Source organism: Oncorhynchus mykiss, chromosome 19, assembly GCF_057628025.1.
Source record: "Oncorhynchus mykiss isolate SJ-2025 chromosome 19, ASM5762802v1, whole genome shotgun sequence".
Classification (NCBI taxonomy): Eukaryota; Metazoa; Chordata; class Actinopteri; order Salmoniformes; family Salmonidae; genus Oncorhynchus; species Oncorhynchus mykiss.
In genome coordinates, this window is record NC_143040.1 from 16,669,465 (window position 1) to 16,690,510 (window position 21,046).

The 21,046-nt window shown below is 42.5% G+C and overlaps 1 protein-coding gene across 1 annotated transcript in view; it reads right to left on the reverse strand.

The window, feature by feature from the left end:
* Positions 1–1,199: 1,199 nt before the first annotated feature.
* The window catches only part of LOC110514596 (TBC domain-containing protein kinase-like protein), a 63,279-nt gene continuing 43,432 nt past the window's right edge, over positions 1,200–21,046 (reverse strand). Inside the window, exons 24-26 of the mRNA XM_090210241.1 lie at positions 16,298–16,461; positions 10,844–11,003; positions 1,200–1,599 (exon numbers count right to left, since the gene is read on the reverse strand). Of these exons, the coding sequence (XP_090066367.1) occupies positions 1,489–1,599; positions 10,844–11,003; positions 16,298–16,461 (435 nt within the window). The 3' untranslated portion in view covers positions 1,200–1,488. The remainder of the gene's footprint in view (positions 1,600–10,843; positions 11,004–16,297; positions 16,462–21,046) is intronic.

Below are 21,046 nucleotides of genomic sequence, written 5' to 3' on the forward strand. Positions count from 1 at the left end.
TTATGTTTCATGTGTTTTATGCCATTCCATGATCCCATCCTCCTATAGCTCCTCATACCCGTGTGAGGCCCTCTGCTGATGGAAAAGGGTTGCCGAATAACATAGGCTACTGTAAATATACACTAAAGTGTGGAAAAGCATGTTACTTTAAGAAGACCAAGTAGTGATGGCCCCTTTTTTTTTTTAAACATTCAAACTAGGCACTTTTACTTGGTAACATCAGGAAGCAGATAAGGTGCAGGTCAGATTAGCCTATGGAATTCCATTCTCTTAAAGTATTCTCCTTCAGGGATTTCATAGTTTTTGTTGACAGCTAACAGGTAGAAGTAGTTGAGATAGTAGGGGAGATTAAAGAAAGCGATCTAGGTCAGAAAGTGGCACAGCCGGGAATTGAACCCTTGCCTCCAGGGACAAAGGGTATTACAGCACTACCACGAGACCAGCCCCCAGGACAGCATATCAAAGAATTCTAATCAAATACATTTTATTTAACATTTACAGTCTTCTTAGCAACCAATAAAAACTACAGATTCGATAACAACCAAAATACGATATCTTTCCCACAACGTCTCCATTTCGTCACAAAGTACATCTTTTTAGCTGGTTGCATGACGTCTTCTCAACCAGCGAGTCAGTTGAAAACCAGAAAATGTTTGCCCCCTGGGACATCTATTTGGGTCGTAACAGGACAAATCCCACCTACTGTATGCTGCCTTTCTGTTCAGAAATGGAGTTGCAGGGACTGCAGTACTTACATATGCAATCTGTATATAACCTTCACTGTGTACATAATACAGGGATTCCTGCAGGACAAACACAGGCGCAGGGTAGACAGGGTCAGGAATGAGGTCAAACCAATATATGTTTTTATCATGGAGCTAGGTTTACAGTGAGCTTAGTGTGTCTACAGTATGAGGCCCATATGGTTGTAATAATAGATTTTAAAGATTCAACTTTGTAAATACACTATCTTAACATGAAAACACTTACATACGCACTGAGCAGTGATAGCAGACATGAACTGTGAGTAGTACAATGCTTTTGATGCAACACACCCTGTATGTCAACTATCAACGCAACCCTTGAGTTCTCTTTTATGATGAGACAGAAGACCTCAAGATTTTATCAATGTGACCTCTTCCCTTATCTTCAAATGATACACCCTTTATCTCTTATGCAAACAGAAGTCAGACACTCTGTACAGTGAGGAGCTGATCTCAGTCATTTTAATGCTGTGACATCTCTGAGCACATACATACAGTACAACGTAAGAATAAAAAAAAGAGAGGGACTGTTACATCAAATTATGAAATCTAAATGTAAAACAATATACAGAAACGCAAGCAAATATTTTCAAAATGTTGTTACGATAAGTTTATTAAAATAAAATAAAAAGAATGCCCGTTGGTAGACGATGAATGAGCGGTTCACTTTTGTTTGTGTGGGTGGGACCGAGTTTGTTTGGCAGCTGGCGGGTGTGGTCTCTGATCAGATCTGGGGGGAGGGGACAGTGAGGAGGCCTGTGGGCTTCATCTTGTTGATGCCTCCGTCCAGGGTGGTCACCCGAGGGTAGTTTACCTTCACCAGGTGGGTCGCAAACTGGAGGGGAGACAAGACGAAGGCAAACCATTAACAACATGGAGGAACATTTACCAAACTGGAGGGGAGACAAGACGAAGGCAAACCATTAACAACACGGAGGAACATTTACCAATCTGGAGGGGGGACAACAAGACCAAGGCAAACCATTAACAACATGGAGGAACATTTACCAATCTGGAGGGGGGACAACAAGACCAAGGCAAACCATTAACAACATGGAGGAACATTTACCAATCTGGAGGGGGGACAACAAGACCAAGGCAAACCATTAACAACATGGAGGAACATTTACCAATCTGGAGGGGAGGGGGGGTCAACAAGACCAAGGCAAACCACTAACAACATGGAGGAACATTTACCAATCTGGAGGGGAGGGGGGGTCAACAAGACCAAGGCAAAAAACTAACAACATGGAACATTTATCAAACTGGAGGGGAGGGGGGGTCAACAAGACCAAGGCAAACCACTAACAACATGGAACATTTACCACAACATTCGACAAAGTAGCAGGAAGGTGCAGGAAGAAGACTGCTCCTACTGACGAAGGAGGTCTCTGCGTACTTAGAGAACATGCAGTTGTCTAGTTTCTGCAATTTTCATCTGATACAGGCCCTGGTATCAGATACAGGTCTGATACAGGTTCTTATCTAGGTATCATCTGATACAGGTTCTTATCTAGGTATCATCTGATACAGGTTCTTATCTAGGTATCATCTGATACAGGTTCTTATCTAGGTACCATCTGATACAGGCCCTGATGTAGGTAAGGGAGAAACGTGTTTCTTCAACATAATAAAGAGCAACACTGTGTTGAAAATATGCTGTAATAGCGCTTTTTGTAATTCTGACTTCCCCAGAACTGGAGCCTGGTGCAACTGGTGTTGCTCACCACATCTATGGCATCACATCTGGGGAATTAAGTTGTTCCCAGACTCTGGTTACTGTAGGTTAGGTGGTCTGCAACACATCCAGTCTCGTCCAGTTGGCTACAGTAGGTACAGTATCTAGTGTAGCTCGACGACAACCTCTCAATTCTTTCAAATAACACAGATGATTCTATTATGGTGCTCGCATTAGCAAGTTGAATTTGTTTGCTAGCGTTTATCAGTGGCTGAGAGAAGAACAAACACGGCTCAGACTAACAAGCAAGGTGAAGTAGTAACCAAACATCACGCCTTGGAGTATAACATTACAGCCAAAACACTGGAATTGGTTCAGGGAAGTGCACTGCTTGGTAAATAACGAAAGATACATTAATGTCAGGCCAATGTATGCAGGCTTGTGTCTCTGTATATATAAACTGTTATATTTACAGTCATGTTTTCATGCATGTTCCGATTGTAAATAGACGGTAAATAAATAAAAATTTATATCAGACATAAACGATATAGTAGACGACTAAAGACCTAGCTATGTGTCATACATCTCCAGTCTCACTGAGCCATGTATAGAATGCATCCCAAATGGAACCCATTCCCTACATACCACAGCACACTTCTTTTGACCAGAGCCCTATGGGAATATGGTGCCATTTTGAATTCACCCAGAGACTGGGAGAGAAAGCACACTAGGTAGTAAACAAACATTCATCACTAATGCATTAGAGTACAAACAGCATTTCACACACACACACACACACACACACACACACACACACACACACACACACACACACACACACACACACACACACACGTTTGCCTGCCAGGTCAAAACACATTTCTCACAGCTACATATTCTATCTTCTCGACCAGAATGAATCGCAGGTGCTTTAATTCCCTCACCACTAAACCTTGTGGAGACAAAACATTCAGTCCCATTCAAAATCCTATTTCCATAAACCCTAACTCTTACCCTAACCCAAAAACCTAACCCTCAAACTAACCCTAAACATAATTCTAACCCTAACACTAATTCTAACCTTAACTCCAAACCCCATAGAAATAGCATTTGACGTTGTGGGAACTAACAAAATGTCCCCAGTTAGTCAACATTTTTGTTTGTTTACTATTCTTGTGGGGACTTCACACACACACAACCCACAAAAGCACGCACACACTGAATGAATTTCTTAAATATCCTCAAACTAGACTGTCGCAGACTTCAGCTGAAATCTCCAAATGAGAAAAGATCTTCCATCCAGCCTCAGGGCAGATTATTGGGGATGGAAAGGGAAAGCAAACAGTCCATTCATTAAGAAAAACTACAGCAGCCAGAGAGAAATTGAGAGAGGGAGGAAAAGTGACTGTGAGAGAGACAGAGATGGTCGGCAGAGAGAAAGAGATGAGAGAATTAGGCCAATTTCCACTAATAATCATTTAGAAAAAAGAGCAATTAAGTTTTGGAAACATCTAAAATACTGTGACCCCTCTCATATCATTACTAAGTCCTGCAATGCCAAGAGCTGAGCAAAGAAAAGATTCCCCTCATCCAGCTGGTCCTGCGGCTGAGTTCACTAACCTGTTCTACTAACACACTGAAGCCTCAGGACCAGAACATCCAATTAATCAATCAGAATAAACCAAAGTACAACACAGTCAAAACTACATTGCTTATTGGGAAACACAATAAGCAAAATTCAGTGCTATCTGGCCCTAAATCGACAGTACACCGTGGCTAACTACTTGACCATGGTTACTGATCAAAACCTTAGAAAAACCTTGACAAAGTACATGCTCAGTGAGCACAGCCTTGCTATTGAGAAAGGTAGACACAGGAAAACCTGGCTCCCTGCAGAGGAAAGGCTGTGCAACCACTGCAGAACCTGAGAGAGAGCTGCACTTCCTGACAAAATGTAAAAAATATAAAACAATTAGAGAGAGGTTAAAAATATCTCTTTGATGAGAATAGGCTACCCGTCCTGTTGGGGGAGGACGCAGAGAGCAGTGGGTTGGCAGCACACTACATTGCAGCCTGCCATAAGATGAGGGACAGTGTCTGACAGACCAATTAACCTGCAAATGTCCACTACTGTATGCTTATTGTTATTGTTCAACATATGGTTATTTTGACCCATGATTTCTGTTGTTACTGTTGTCCCGTTAACAACATAGATTATTATTATTATGTTAATATTGTAAAACTCCAAAATAAGCTTTGGCAATATGTACACTGTTACGTCATGCCAATGAAGCAAATTGAATTGAGAGACAGAGAGACAGAGAGAGACAGAGAGAACGAAAGATGTGTAGAGGGAGGATACAGTGCCTTGCGAAAGTATTCGGCCCCCTTGAACTTTGCGACCTTTTGCCACATTTCAGGCTTCAAACATAAAGATATAAAACTGTATTTTTTTGTGAAGAATCAACAACAAGTGGGACACAATCATGAAGTGGAACGACATTTATTGGATATTTCAAACTTTTTTAACAAATTAAAAACTGAAAAATTGGGCGTGCAAAATTATTCAGCCCCCTTAAGTTAATACTTTGTAGCGCCACCTTTTGCTGCGATTACAGCTGTAGGTCGCTTGGGGTATGTCTCTATCAGTTTTGCACATCGAGAGACTGACATTTTCTCCCATTCCTCCTTGCAAAACAGCTCGAGCTCAGTGAGGTTGGATGGAGAGCAGTTGTGAACAGCAGTTTTCAGTTCTTTCCACAGATTCTCGATTGGATTCAGGTCTGGACTTTGACTTGGCCATTCTAACACCTGGATATGTTTATTTTTGAACCATTCCATTGTAGATTTTGCTTTATGTTTTGGATCATTGTCTTGTTGGAAGACAAATCTCCGTCCCAGTCTCAGGTCTTTTGCAGACTCCAACAGGTTTTCTTCCAGAATGGTCCTGTATTTGGCTCCATCCATCTTCCCATCAATTTTAACCATCTTCCCTGTCCCTGCTGAAGAAAAGCAGGCCCAAACCATGATGCTGCCACCACCATGTTTAACAGTGGGTATGGTGTGTTCAGGGTGATGAGCTGTGTTGCTTTTACGCCAAACATAATGTTTTGCATTGTTGCCAAAAAGTTCAATTTTGGTTTCATCTGACCAGAGCACCTTCTTCCACATGTTTGGTGTGTCTCCCAGGTGGCTTGTGGCAAACTTTAAACGACACTTTTTATGGATATCTTTAAGAAATGGCTTTCTTCTTGCCACTCTTCCATAAAGGCCAGATTTGTGCAATATACGACTGATTGTTGTACTGTGGACATAGTCTCCCACCTCAGCTGTAGATCTCTGCAGTTCATCCAGAGTGATCATGGGCCTCTTGGCTGCATCTCTGATCAGTCTTCTCCTTGTATGAGCTGAAAGTTTAGAGGGACGGCCAGGTCTTGGTAGATTTGCAGTGGTCTGATACTCCTTCCATTTCAATATTATCGCTTGCACAGTGCTCCTTGAGATGTTTAAAGCTTGGGAAATCTTTTTGTATCCAAATCCGGATTTAAACTTCTTCACAACAGTATCTCGGATCTGCCTGGTGTGTTCCTTGTTCTTCATGATGCTCTCTGCGCTTTTGACGGACCTCTGAGACTATCACAGTGCAGGTGCATTTATACGGAGACTTGATTACACACAGGTGGATTGTATTTATCATCATTAGTCATTTAGGTCAACATTGGATCATTCAGAGATCCTCTCTGAACTTCTGGAGAGAGTTTGCTGCACTGAAATTAAAGGGGCTAAATAATTTTGCACGCCCAATCTTTCAGTTTTTGATTTGTTAAAAAAGTTTGAAATATCCAATAAATGTCGTTCCACTTCATGATTGTGTCCCACTTGTTGTTGATTCTTCACAAAAAAATAGTTTTATATCTTTATGTTTGAAGCCTGAAATGTGGCAAAAGGTCGCAAAGTTCAAGGGGGCCGAATACTTTCGCAAGGCACTGTAAGTAGAAGAGATTGATGAAGGAAAAGGAAAGGAAAACGGAGTGAGAGAGGGGGAGAGAAAGAGGGAACGATAGCGAGAGAGTTCGAATTAGAGAGCAAGAGGGAGGGAAACTCACAACAACGAGACTGCAGCAGCACACACATTCTAAGGAAGCGTTTAAGCGAGGATCCAAACAGAAGGACAGTCCAAAGCTCCCTCTCTTTCATCCTGTCGTGATGCCAGAGAAACCAGTAACCGTGCCGTAATCACTCTGCTCAAAGCCGACGGTAAGTCTGTGACTAAGACACACACAACATCCATGCATGGTTAAATCCCAAATGAATACACCGCCGAGGCAAAGGACAAAAAAAAAGAGAGGGATACAAAGAGGAAGGGAAGGTTATGTAGGAGGAGAGTTTGCCTTTCACACTATCCAGGTGGATGTAGGCTCTGGTGGGGGAAGATAAAACGACAGGAAATGGAGCAAGGAGGTAGGAGTGCAGTGGAAGTGGCGTCAGGGCGACAGGGCCAATCAGTAGGGCCTTCATCTAGAGCAACAAGGCCATATTCCTGTGTATCCATCTATAGCACAGGGCTTTATCCTCCCTGCTCTGCAAATTGACAGGTTGTTTTTCTATTGGCTGCAAAGGCTGGAAGATACCTGTGCAGACTGTGCTCTGTCTTTGCAGAAACACCAGTGTAGATGGGAAGGTCGACTTTATCACGGTAGTTTGTCTCGCCTCTGACCTTGAGCCACACGTCACATATACCCCAGACTGACTAGGCGGTCTGTGGTATTTCTTCTAAATGGATTACTCTACCCCCTGTCCGTCTGCCTGCCTGTCTGTCACTATCTCTGTCAGTCTGTCTCACTGGTCTGGTCTCTCTTATACAGAAGGTCAGATACACAGCAATTTCCTAAGAGTCAACACAGAGGGTTTGGTAAGTATCTGGTTCACAGGCTAAGTTCATTCAGGTTGCCCATTCATTTCAATATGAATACTTGTCTTCCTTAGTTCAGAGTAAGTATGGTCTCTCACCTTTTCAAACTGGTCATTAACAGCTACAAAAAGGGGATGAGGGCCGCTAGACTAGAGGTCGACTGATTTATCGGAATGGCCGATTAATTAGGGCCGATTTCAAGACTTCAAAACAATCGGTAATCTGCATTTTTGGACACAGATCATGGCCGATTACATTGCACTCCACGAGGAGACTGCATGGCAGGCTGACTACCTGTTATGCGAGTGCAGCAAGGAGCCACGGTAAGGTGCTAGCTAGCATTAAACGTATCTTATAAAAAACAATCCATCTTAACATAATCACTAGTTAACTACACATGGTTGATGATAATACTAGTTTATCTAGCTTGTCCTGTGTTGCATATAATCGATGTGGTGCCTGTTAATTTATCATTGAATCACAGCCTACTTCGCCAAACGGGTAATTTAACAAGCTCATTCGCAAAAAAGCACTGTCGTTGCACCAATGTGTACCTAATCATAAACATCAACGCCTTTCTTAAAATCAATACACAAGTATATATTTTTAAACCTGCATATTTAGTTTAAAATAAATTCATGTTAGCAGGCAATATTAAACTAGGGAAATTGTGTCACTTCTCTTGCGTTCATTGCACGCAGTCAGGTTATATGCAACAGTTTTGGCCACTTGGCTCGTTGCAAACTAATTTGCCAGAATTTTACGCAATTATGACATTACATTGAAGGTTATGCAATGTAACAGCAATATTTAGACTTATGGACGCCACCCATTAGATAAAATACAGAACGGTTCCAAATTTCACTGAAAGAATAAACATTTTGTTTTCGAAATGATAGTTTCCGGATTTGACCATATTAAATGAGCTAAGGCTCATATTTCTGTGTGTTATTATATCATAATTAAGTCTATGATTTGATAGAGCAGTCTGACTGAGTGGTGGTAGGCAGTAGCAGGCTCGTAAGCATTCATTCAAACAGCACTTTACTGCGTTTGCCAGCAGCTCTTCGCAATGCTTCAAGCATTGTGCTGTTTATGACTTCAAGCCTATCAACTCCCGAGATTAGGCTGGCAATACTAAAGTACCAATAGTCAAAAGTATATGAAATACAAAATGGTATAGAGAGAAATAGTCCAATAATAACTACAACCTAAAACTTCTTACCTGGGAATATTGAAGACTCATGTTAAAAGGAACCAGCAGCTTTCATACAGTGGGGCAAAAAAGTATTTAGTCAGCCACCAATTGTGCAAGTTCTCCCACTTAAAGATGAGAGAGGCCTGTAATTTTCATCATAGGTACACTTCAACTATGACAGACAAAATGAGAAAATAAAATCCAGAAAATCACATTGTAGGATTTTTTATGAATTTATTTGCAAATTATGGTGGAAAATAAATATTTGGTCACCTACAAACAAGCAAGATTTCTGGCTCTCACAGACCTGTAACAACTTCTTTAAGAGGCTCCTCTGTCCTCCACTCGTTACCTGTATTATTGGCACCTGTTTGAACTTGTTATCAGTATAAAAGACACTTGTCCACAACCTCAAACAGTGTTCATGTTCTCATGTTCTGAGCAAGGAACTTAAACGTTAGCTTTTTTACATGGCACATATTGCACTTTTACTTTCTTCTCCAACACTTTGTTTTTGCATTATTTAAACAAAATTGAACATGTTTCATTATTTATTTGTGACTAAATTGATTTTATTGATGTATTACATTAAGTTAAAATAAAAGTGTTTATTGTTAATACAGTATTGTTGTAATTGTCATTATTACAAATATATATATATAAATAAAAATCGGCCGATTAAGCAGTAGCAGCTTTTTTGGTCCTCCAATAATCGTTATCGGTGTTGAAAAATCATAAATCGGTCGACCTCTATGCTAGACCCCACAAATAATTAACTCATTCTCTCTTTTTGGAAGTACATACCGGCCGTAACGGAAGTAAATGAAGAAGAAACTCCATATTTGGTGATCAACGAACATATTTTGACATAACGCTTGCAGAGCTGGTTAATGGGAGTTTGAATCTGAGCTTCCTGGGCGTAAGAGAGGTCTCTAATGCACAGATACTGGTTCATGTGACGCTGTGCGCTGACCTAAGGAGTTATGACATCCCAGATATCCCCTCTTAAAGCACTCTGTGTGGGTCTGAGAGGATCAGAACTATACCCCCTGAACTGGGGCTTCCCAGGCAAGAAGGCCAACCTTCGAAGGAGGCCAACTGTCATCTTGGGGCCAAATGCCAAGAAGAGATGCAAGGTGATGCAACAGAATGCCACATGAATCATATCTAAACCTGCAGTACATGTAGCCTAATAGATTGTTCATAGTAAGGTGTTCAGGTGTACTATTCTGATTTGATGGATTATACCGAGGTGAATTAAACTAAATATGGATTATACCGAGGTGAATTCAACTAAATATGGATTATACCGAGGGGAATTCAACTAAATATGGATTATACCGAGGGGAATTCAACTAAATATGGATTATACCGAGGTGAATTCAACTAAATATGGATTATACCGAGGGGAATTCAACTAAATATGGATTATACCGAGGGGAATTCAACTAAATATGGATTATACCGAGGTGAATTCAACTAAATATGGATTATACCGAGGGGAATTCAACTAAATATGGATTATACCGAGGGGAATTCAACTAAATATGGATTATACTGAGGGGAATTCAACTAAATATGGATTATACCGAGGTGAATTAAACTAAATATGGATTATACCGAGGGGAATTCAACTAAATATGGATTATACCGAGGTGAATTAAACTAAATATGGATTATACGCAGGGGAATTGAACTAAGAATGCTTTTTTTATAGCAGTGTGACTATCATTTATTATTCCATACAGCGAAAAACAGAACCAAATCATGCTTTTATGCTTAATTTGGAAAAATGGTGATTCACTTCAATTACAGTTCACAAATATGCTGATAAGACAGCAAATAGCTTTGCCCCAGAAACAGCTGAATGCAGCATAGACGAGGTGAACTGATTTCAGTGAGAAGAACACAAACTGGACTGTCTGATTGAACAATCCATGACTTCCATATGACTTAGAGTGGAGGTCTGTGGAGGAACGGAATATGAGCCTAATTGAAACAAAACAGTCTGGCTTGTTGAACTTTTAGGTGGAATACATTTAATTGCTCATTGTGCAAGTTAACCGTCCTAGCTGCAGACACAGTGTGTGTGTTGTGTGCACGCATGTGTGTGCGTAGGGTGCACATGCATACATGTGTGTGTGCAGATGCATGCACTTGTGAATCAGGGCTCCCTTGTAAAAGAGAAACTGGTCTCAATGGGACTTCCCCGCATGAATAAAATGTTCAATGTGTGTGCATTCATGCATGCATTTCTGTGTATCCCTAAACGCGTGTGTGTTTTCTCTCACCATGGCGGCGCTCTTCATGGCGTGGCTGATGACCACGATGACACGTCCCCTGAAGCTCTGGAGGGTGCCGGTGGCGGGACACTGCACCAGCTCCCCATCCGGAGAGAACGCCGTGCTGTAGGGGATGCTGATGCTTCCCGAGATGTGGCCTCGGCCGAAGCTGGACACCCTGGGTTAAGTGACAACGCTGTAAAACGTACACCAGTCTAAGTAACGTCTTTATGGTATTAAAGTGTCTTTTTAGATGGCTGATGAAGTCAGGAACATTATGAGATGGTAATACATTGAGATTATCTCAGATGTCCTCAATAACTTAGGGTGACCAATAAGTCATTAGAAGAGGGCCATACATGCATATGTCAAACACTGCATTATAACCATAGCCGCGGAAAGTGGTTTAGGGGTGGGGGTGCTGAGATTTTCTTCTTCCATGGGGGGGGGGGGGTTTGGTTTGGTTTGCCCGTGTTGCAGATGGCTATATTGGTCCGCTAATACAGGACTATTAAAGGCCCAGTGCATTACTTCTGTGATTTTTGTTATATAATAATAATTAATAAATGTGATTTTTCAGGGGGTGCTGTGGCACTCTCGGCACCCCTACTTCCCGCGGCTATGATTAGAACCACATCATAATTCATTCATTAAGTCTATTAGCATTCAGTAGTGATACCGTGAGCTCCATAAAGGTGATGAAATCCCTGCATACCACTACAGGTATGAACATCTGATGTGGATTCTTACACTACAGTATAGTGCTGTTCAGCTAAACTGTTACCTCATTTCACAAGTTAACTTTTAACTTCTTAAAGGTTTTGCAAGTGTTTTACATGTATCACGTGCACTGTAATTTTCTAAATAAATAATGTTGATTCAACGCACAATTTTATGGCAACCAGCAGCAATAAGATTGTGAGTTTAAAAAAAATAATGTTGTTGAGCAAACTCAACAAAAACTTTGTGTGTGGAAAATTTTGTAGAAAAAAAACTCTTAATCGTATTGCAGCTGGTTGCCTTACAATTGTATGTCAAATCATTAGATTTTTATATTTTTTACAGTGTGGGGACAGGGAGACAGAAACTGTTTCCAATCCCTCATCCTGATAAAAGTCTGTTTAACACTGCTGCAGTAATAGAACATGACTGAGTGGAGGTAAATGTCCAACAGACTGCAGTTTCACGGTTATGGGCCTAAAACAGAGCAACTGGATATGATTTGGGACTCTGACACGGTGATGAATCTCAGGCTCCGAATGCAGTCGATTCAAATTACAGAGCAATACATCTCCAGGCCATGTGTTCACACGGTCTGTCTATTATAAAATACAGGGATCTATAGTGGACTAGGCCTGTCGAGGGCTAGCTAATACACCAAGGCCATGGTAGCTTGCTTGCTCCAATCAGATTCATTGCAGGTACCACTTAAAATGTCTGTGCGCAATTGGGTGTAAAATATGCTTGATGTCCACAATATGGAAAATGATTGAAAGTGATGCTAAAGAAATCTTTAAATCAATCATTTATCCACCTATGTTTAGTCATGCATAATGAATACTACAAGACAATACAAGATCACTGATTAAAAAATACCTTCTGGGTAAGTGCAATCATGGACACAGTACACTATACAGTGCATCACAGCATACAGTGCATCACAGCATACAGTGCATCACAGCATACAGTGCATCACAGAATACAGTGCATCCCCCCATGACCACCCCCCACCCAGAGTGTAATAATTTAATGTGTGCATGTCATTTTCTGTCTGAGGTGAACTTGAGACAGGGGGTCTGTCTTGGTCTGTCAGCCTAACAGAGTCTACCAGAAGTTTCTACAGCAGCTGCTCTGGCTGCCAAAAACAGTCTCCAGAAATAGGAGGGAGGAGAAAGGAGGAGGAGAGGAAATATCATGAGCCAGGCAAATTAAAGTAATAACTCAATCTCGGGTGAGGGGATGGGTGAATGGGAGGAGGACAGGGAGGGTGGGAACTGGAAGAGTGCTTAAATTTACATAATGAGTGGAAAGAAAGAAAACAAAAGACAATACGTTTGTTAAGCTCTGCTGAGTGCCAGGCAGCTCGCGCTGAGAGAACAGTGTTAGCTATCTGCCGAGGGAACAGTGTTAGCTATCTGCCGAGGGAACAGTGTTAGCTATCTGCCGAGGGAACAGTGTTAGCTATCTGCCAAGTACCAGGTAGCGCGCGCTGAGGGAACAGTGTTAGCTATCTGCCGAGGGAACAGTGTTAGCTATCTGCCAAGTACCAGGTAGCGCGCGCTGAGGGAACAGTGTTAGCTATCTGCCGAGGGAACCGTGTTAGCTATCTGCCGAGGGAACAGTGTTAGCTATCTGCCGAGGGAACAGTGTTAGCTATCTGCAGAGGGAACAGTGTTAGCTATCTGCAGAGGGAACAGTGTTAGCTATCTGCCGAGGGAACAGTGTTAGCTATCTGCCGAGGGAACAGTGTTAGCTATCTGCCGAGGGAACAGTGTTAGCTATCTGCCGAGGGAACAGTGTTAGCTATCTGCCGAGGGAACAGTGTTAGCTATCTGCCGAGGGAACAGTGTTAGCTATCTGCCGAGGGAACAGTGTTAGCTATCTGCCGAGGGAACAGTGTTAGCTATCTGCCGAGGGAACAGTGTTAGCTATCTGCCGAGGGAACAGTGTTAGCTATCTGCTGAGTGCCAGGCAGCTCACGCTGAGGGAACAGTGTTAGCTATCTGCTGAGTACCAGGCAGCTCGCGCTGAGGGAACAGTGTTAGCTATCTGCTAAGCGCCAGACAGCTCGCGCTGAGGGAACAGTGTTAGCCATCTGCTGAGCGCCAGGCAGCTCGCGCTGAGGGAACAGTGTTAGCTATCTGCTGAGTGCCAGGCAGCTCGCGCTGAGGGAACAGTGTTAGCTATCTGCTGAGTGCCAGGCAGCTTGTGTTGAGGGAACAGTGAAAGCTAGGCACAAGCGAGCCAGAGAGAATAACAAAAATACATATTTGTATAATTTAATAATCATTATCTGGCTTGCTCCGTTTCCGAGTGTAGTTATCGACATTATTGCTAGATAATTTTAAGACGAACGGTGCTCAACTGCTTTCCTGAAGCACTTTAGGCCACGTACTAAATTATTCCTGGGAAGAGAGAGGCCATTATACACGCTGACATATTTCACTTTAGTAAATTTAACTTTAATTACTGAATCTTTGCTCTAGAACCCTTAAATGTAAGGTAGCCCACACAACTGTTGTTTAAAACAGCTGTGCATTAACTACTTAAAAAGGTAGCTACAGTCTGAAATCTGGTACTCTGTTCAATTATCATTTACATTCTTGAATATATGCAGGCATGGAAACCAACCACTAGTAAAACACAGGATTGGTGTGATCAATTGAATAACTGTGACCAACTGGAGACCCAACACTGTATTTTATCTCACAATCATCACAATGCAGGGTAGCCAGCTCTAAGTGTCCCAAAGCCCTTTTTGTTATTCAGGGTCAGGAGCCTGGGAACCGCTGCCTATCAGGACTCTATAGAATGGAGAGGACTTTGTCTGAGGGAGGACGGTTGCCAGGTATTCCCTCTAATCCCCCTCTGATTAATGGAGCCCTATCTCCCCCTAAAACAATTATCATTCCACTGACCTCTGACGATGACTCTTGAGAGAGTGGCTCACTTTTAAGATGAAAGAGTATTGGTTACTTAGCGCTGGAAAGTCTACTCCTGATAAACTGAACAACTGTCAGGGAAATAGAACTAGAAGAAAACAAACAGTCCATCTGTGCAGACAAATTGTGTTTTTGTTTTGTGATATTGTACTTTTATGAATAGCTAAGATGGATTACTAGGTTATTGATTCTGGCAACCCATTTTTAATCTAAGGGACTTATCAGGTGTATCCACGGGGGATTGTAGGCTGTGTCATATGCGCACACACACACACACACACACACACACACACACATAATTCAGCCACACCTGCCGAGGGAAGAAATCACATCCCACTTAAGGAGTCTGCCTTTTCTTTCCTCCAAGAAAGGTAAAGAAACGTAAATAAAAAAATGTGTCTGGGTAACTCTATATAATTATAACCAGAGGTTAAGTTGGACTTCTAATCAGATCTAACCCCCTGCATATTCACATCTAACCCCCTGCACATTCACTCTCCTTGTTTTCTTAGCACACTCTTATCCAGGGTAACTTTGTTCATTGGCTGTCAAATGTGCCAGATGTGTTCACAACCAGGGCTGGATGTTTTTCTAGAAGAATTACTCCAAGGACTTCAACAATGTTACCTTGTACAAGGTCAATTCACAACCCGAAGACGAAAGCAGCTTCTCCAATCAGCAGAACATATTAGTCCATCTCACACTTCTGATATATGAATTTCACAGGTATTCTCCACCCTGTAACAAAAATTTTGAAATGTTTTTCAGTTAACCCATAAACCTCCCATCCAGTGGCGGTTTTGTAAATTTTGCCCACACAAGTTGTTTTTGCTAGTAGGTGGCAAACAGGCTAGCAGGTGGCTAACAGGCTAGCAGGTGGCTAACAGGCTAGCAGGTGGCTAACAGGCTAACAGGTGGCTAACAGGCTAGCAGGTGGCTAACAGGCTAGCAGGTGGCTAACAGGCTAGCAGGTGGCTAACATGAGGTGGCTAACAGGCTATGCGGTAGCTAAGGGCTTGTAAGTAAGCATTTCAACAGTAAAGTCTGCACTTGCTGTATTCAGCGCATGTGGCAAATAAAGTTTGATTTGACGCAGTAGCTAACACTCCAGACCTCCATACTCTCCTCAGCCAGATAGAGGAGAGCACAGAAGGCAAGCCAGTTCTTGAACACAGGACCAGTTATATACACAGCCAATGTATACTCTGCACAAAGCCATGGCTGAACTGAACCAACATAAAATATTTCTAAGACTGTGTACTAGCAGTGTGTGAATGGAGTAGATCAGTCTTGATGGAGCTAAAAGCTACATGCAAGCCACACACACACACACACACACACACACACACAGTACTGGTGGTGGTACTACACAACACCAATACAGCCTGAAGGTGAAAAGCATATTTCAGTAGCGATCCCTTCTCTGGAGACATAGCCGAGGCCAATAACACGTGCATTTATTCAAATGAGGTACAGTACGACTCGTCTTTTATGACAACATGCTATAAATTCCCCTTCAAAGTAAAACAGAACACTTGGGCTCTCGTCTCTCTATGTGGTGCTGTGCTAACACAAAACAGCCCGGGGGTAGAAGAAGAGGCATATTTTAATCATCTGCCCTGAAGACCTCCGTCTCTGATGTGCTTGCTCTTTGGGGTCGAGGTCGGTTTTATTGTAAAAGCACTTTGTGCCAACTGCTTAATGTGCTGATATAGAAAAGGCTTCATCAATTGAACCGATCGATTGATTGATTAATTCCCCTCTCTCTCTCTCACACACACACACACACACTGAAGGATACTCCTCGATGCTGCGGATGTCGACGGCAAGGATCTTTGGCTTGCTGGCCTTGCTCCTCTTGGTTTGACCCCCCACCGACAGCTCACACAGGTCAATGAGGTCCTCGGCTGAGATACGGGGGGACACCTCGGCTTTCAGGTCACTCAGCGCCAAGGGCTCCCGCGACTGGAGAGAAGGAGATAAGAGAGAGTTATTATGACCACTCAGGTAGAATTGGTTTCGTCAGTATACAGTCGTGGCCAAAAGGTTTGAGAATGACACAAATATTACATTTTCACAAAGTCTGCTACCTCAGTTTGTATGATGGCAATTTGCATATACTCCAGAATGTTATGAAGAGTGATCAGATGAATTGCAATTAATTGCAAAGTCCCTCTTTGCCATCAAATGAACTGAATCCCTAAAAAAAATGTCACTGCATTTCAGCCCTGCCACAAAAGGACCAGCTGACATCATGTCAGTTATTCGCTCGTTAACACAGGTGTGAGTGTTGATGAGGATAAGGCTGGAGATCTCTGTCATGCTGATTGAGTTTGAATAACAGACTGGAAGCTTCAAAAGGAGGGTGGTGCTTGGAATTAATGTTCTTCCTCTGTCAGCCATGGTTACCTGCCGTCATCATTGCTTTGCACAAAAAGGGCTTCACAGGCAAGGATATTGCTGCCAGTAAGATTGCACCTAAATCAACCATTTATCAGATCATCAAGAACTTCAAGGAGAGCAGCTCAATTGTTGTGAAGAAGGCTTCAGGGCGACCAAGAAAGTCCAGCAAGCATCAGGACCATCTTCTAAAGTTGATTCAGCTGCGGGATCGGGGCACAACCAGTACAGAGCTTGCTCAGGAATGGCAGCAGGCAGGTGTGAGGGCATCTGCATGCACAATGAGGCGAAGACTTTTGGAGGATGGCCTGGTGTCAAGAAGGGCAGCAAAGAAGCCACTTCTCTCCAGGAAAAACATCAGGGACAGACTGATATTCTGCAAAAAGGTACAGGGATTGGACTGCTGAGAACTGGAGCAAAGTCATTCTCTCTGATGAATCCCCTTTCCGATTGTTTCGGGCATCCGGAAAAAAGCTTGTCCGGAGAAAACAAGGTCAGCACTACCATTAGTCCTGTGTCATGCCAACAGTAAAGCATCCTGAGATCATTCATGTGTGGGGTTGCTTCTCAGCCAAGGGAGTGGGCTCACTCACAATTTTGCCTAAGAACACAGCCATGAATAAAGAATGGTACCAACACATCCTCCGAGAGCAACTTCTCCCAACCATCCAGGAACAGTTTGGTGACGAACAATGCCTTTTCCAGCATGATGGAGCACCTTGCCATATGGCAAAAGTGAAAACTAAGTGGTTCGGGGAACAAAACATCAATATTTTGGGTCCATGACCAGGAAACTCCCCAGACCTTAATCCCATTGAGAACTTCTGGTCAATCCTCAAGAGACGGGTGGACAAACAAAAACCTACAAATTCCGACAAACTCCAAGTATTGATTATGCAATAATGGGCTGCCATCAGTCAGGATGTGGCCCAGAAGTTAAATTGACAGCATGCCAGGGTGGATTGCAGAGGTCTTGAAAAAGAAGGGTCAACACTGCAAATATTGACTCTTTGCATCAACTTCATGTAATTGTCAATAAAAGCCTTTGACACTTATGAAATGCTTGTAATTATACTTCAGTATTCCATAGTAACATCTGACAAAAATATCTAAAGACATTGAAGCAGCAAACTTTGTGAAAATTAATATCAGTGTCATTCTCAAAACTTTTGGCCACGACTGTACAGTTTGTTATTTAGCTGTCCAGCAAACATCGAACTCTCAAAGGAAGACTTGAATATCTTGGTGACAATAACAGCATTCAGTGGTACTGTACAATAGCTTTGTCAGTCTTTTGTAAATATGTAAATACTGTATGTAGTTCCCAAGAAAGGACCCGAAGCGATATCAGTGCCATTGCCGGCAAAGCAGAAAATACTTTGTACTGAGGACAGAGGATTTTGGAAAGGCACTCTCCCTTTCCAGTCGACACTACAGGATAATGCTGCCCTGGAGGTGACAGCGCAGACCGGCTCTGATGAGCAGTGTTAATGGGGAGAGCCAGGGAGTCCACTGGCACTGTGGCTATTTGTCATCAAAGACTTGAGAGTATAAGCACGTTTTAGAAGTCTGTGTGGCAGGGACAATGGTGGCACTGAGGTGCCGGTATCTCCTGTGAACAGAGTGTGCAGCCTGAGGGGGAATCCTACTTAGCTTTCCCTTTGTAAGCAGTCTTGACATCTCTAGAGGTGTGTCACTGAAGTTCTGCTTTCCAAATGACTCTTGTATAATGTCACCTAAACCTCAAAGCTTCCACGAAACATCTCCTTGTAAATATATACAATTACAGAATCTACGGCAATACATGGCAAGGGGCAGGTGATATGAGACAATGCATCATCTGAAGTAGAACTTTGATGGATGGCGATGACCTTATGGCAGTTGAATGTATTCCAAAAAATATATCCTCCTCAGGATACAGCACAAATCAAGTTGTGAAGACCTCTCACATTCACTGATGGAGCGAGAGAGAGGATGGGATCGTGGAATGATTGCTATTGATACATGCATCAATGAGCCCGATGATCTGCTGGCACAGATCACACATTTCACTGGCTGTCATGAGTCAATAGGAAGCAGGGAGCATGAACGAGAGAGCAGGGGTGAGAGGAAGAGAGAAAAAGAGTGAAAGAGAGAATTAAATTAAAAATACTTTAGGCTATTAATCCCACAAGGGGCAATTGTGCAAACAAGGAGAGGATAGACGAAGGAGGAGGAGGGTGCTTTACTCATACAAACGAGAGGCAGTTCATTATCATTAGGTTCTGCGGGTGTATTTTATTCACTTAACTGTCCAGTCATTGAATCGGAGGGAGGCACTCAATGCTTTAAGACCTCTGAGCGTATATAACCACGCAGAGTTGGACTAAAACCAGCCATTCAGTTTTCCTGTGTCTTATCCTATTGTACACTTTTAAAGTGTTCGTTTTCATCAGCTGTTGTACAATAGGATAAGACACAGGAAAACTGAATGTTGACTGCACTGGGCCTTCAAGGCCTATAAGTCAACATGTACCTGTGCCTCCAGCTTAAGTACTGGTAGCCCATGTTTATAGCCAAGTTATCCTTACTCATTGTGTTTTTATTCCTTGTGTAAATCTTTTTCTATTCTCTCTCTCGGTTTCTCTCTGCATTGTTGGTAAAGGCCAGTAAGTAAGCATTTCACTGATACACTATGATTAAAAAAGTGCCATCTACAACCTAAAAGGGTTCTTCGGCTGTCCCCAAAGGAGAACCCTTTATAGTTCCTAAACTCAGCAAAAAAAGAAACGGCCCTTTTTCAGGACCCTGTCTCTCAAAGATAATTCGAAAAATCCAAATAACTTCACAGATCTTCATTGTAAAGGGTTTAAACACTGTTTCCCATGCTTGTTCAATGAACCATAAACAATTAAATGAACATGCACCTGTGGAACGGTCGTTAAGACACTAACAGCTTACAGAGGCACGTAGACAATTAAGGTCAATGTTATGAAAACTTAAAACACTAAAGAGGCATTTCTACTGACTCTGAAAAACACCAAAAGAAAGATGCCCAGGGTCCCTGCTCATCTGCGTGAACATGCCTTAGGCATGCTGCAAGGAGGCATGAGTACTGCAGATGTGGCCAGGGCAATAAATTGCAATGTCCGTACTGTGAAACTGCTAAGACAGACAACGCTACAGAGAGACAGAGGACGGACAGCTGATCGTCCTCGCAGTGGAAGACCACGTGTAACAACACCTGCACAGGATCGGTACATCCGAGCGTCACACCTGCAGGACAAGTACAGGATGGCAACAACAACTGCCCGAGTTACATCAGGAACGCACAGTCCCTCCATCAGTGCTGACTGTCCGCAATAGGCTGAGAGAGGCTTCGAAGTCACTAAACAGCCATGACTGATAGGAGGGCTCCATAAAGAGGTAATAAAGGCTGTACAATGACCACACACACCCACACAGGCCGGCGGGCGCACACACACAGCCATTGGCCGGCGGGCACACACACAGCCGCGCACGCACACACACACACAAACAGACTGACAATAATACAACAAATAGTTTGGATTAGCACAGGCAAACTGTAAGCACCTTATCCAATCAGCAGTGAGAAAGTAGGAGAAAGACTGATTAGAGCAATCCATTATGATGATAACTGTTGCTTGGATAAGGTAACTGGATGATGTCCTAAAAGAGATCACAATCAATATAAAGCTCTTTAAAAGCTAAGCCTAGAATGCAGTGAATAAGATGTCATTAAGAAGTGAATAAGATGTCATAAATTTGTATAATCAGACAGCTTTAATATCTACTCCACACACACAGACACACACACACACATACACAATGGTGCTGGCAATGACAGGATAGTGGGTTTGATTCCCGGGACCACACGTATCCAAAATGTGTGCACGCATTGATTGGATAAAAGTATCTGCTAAATGGCATTATAATATAAATGACCCAGGCTCAGTTCAGTATGGAGTAAGTATTTTTTAAATGGTGTGAAACCGGGAGAAACCGTCCACATTTGTCCAATAACGTTTTAAATTTGTACTATCTGTTGCAAAACACTTTGCGATGGTGTGCACTACTGAACACTACCCAGAGCTTGTTTTTCCTCACCAACGTTTACTGTGCAGAGGAACCTGATAGCCCCTATTGGTTC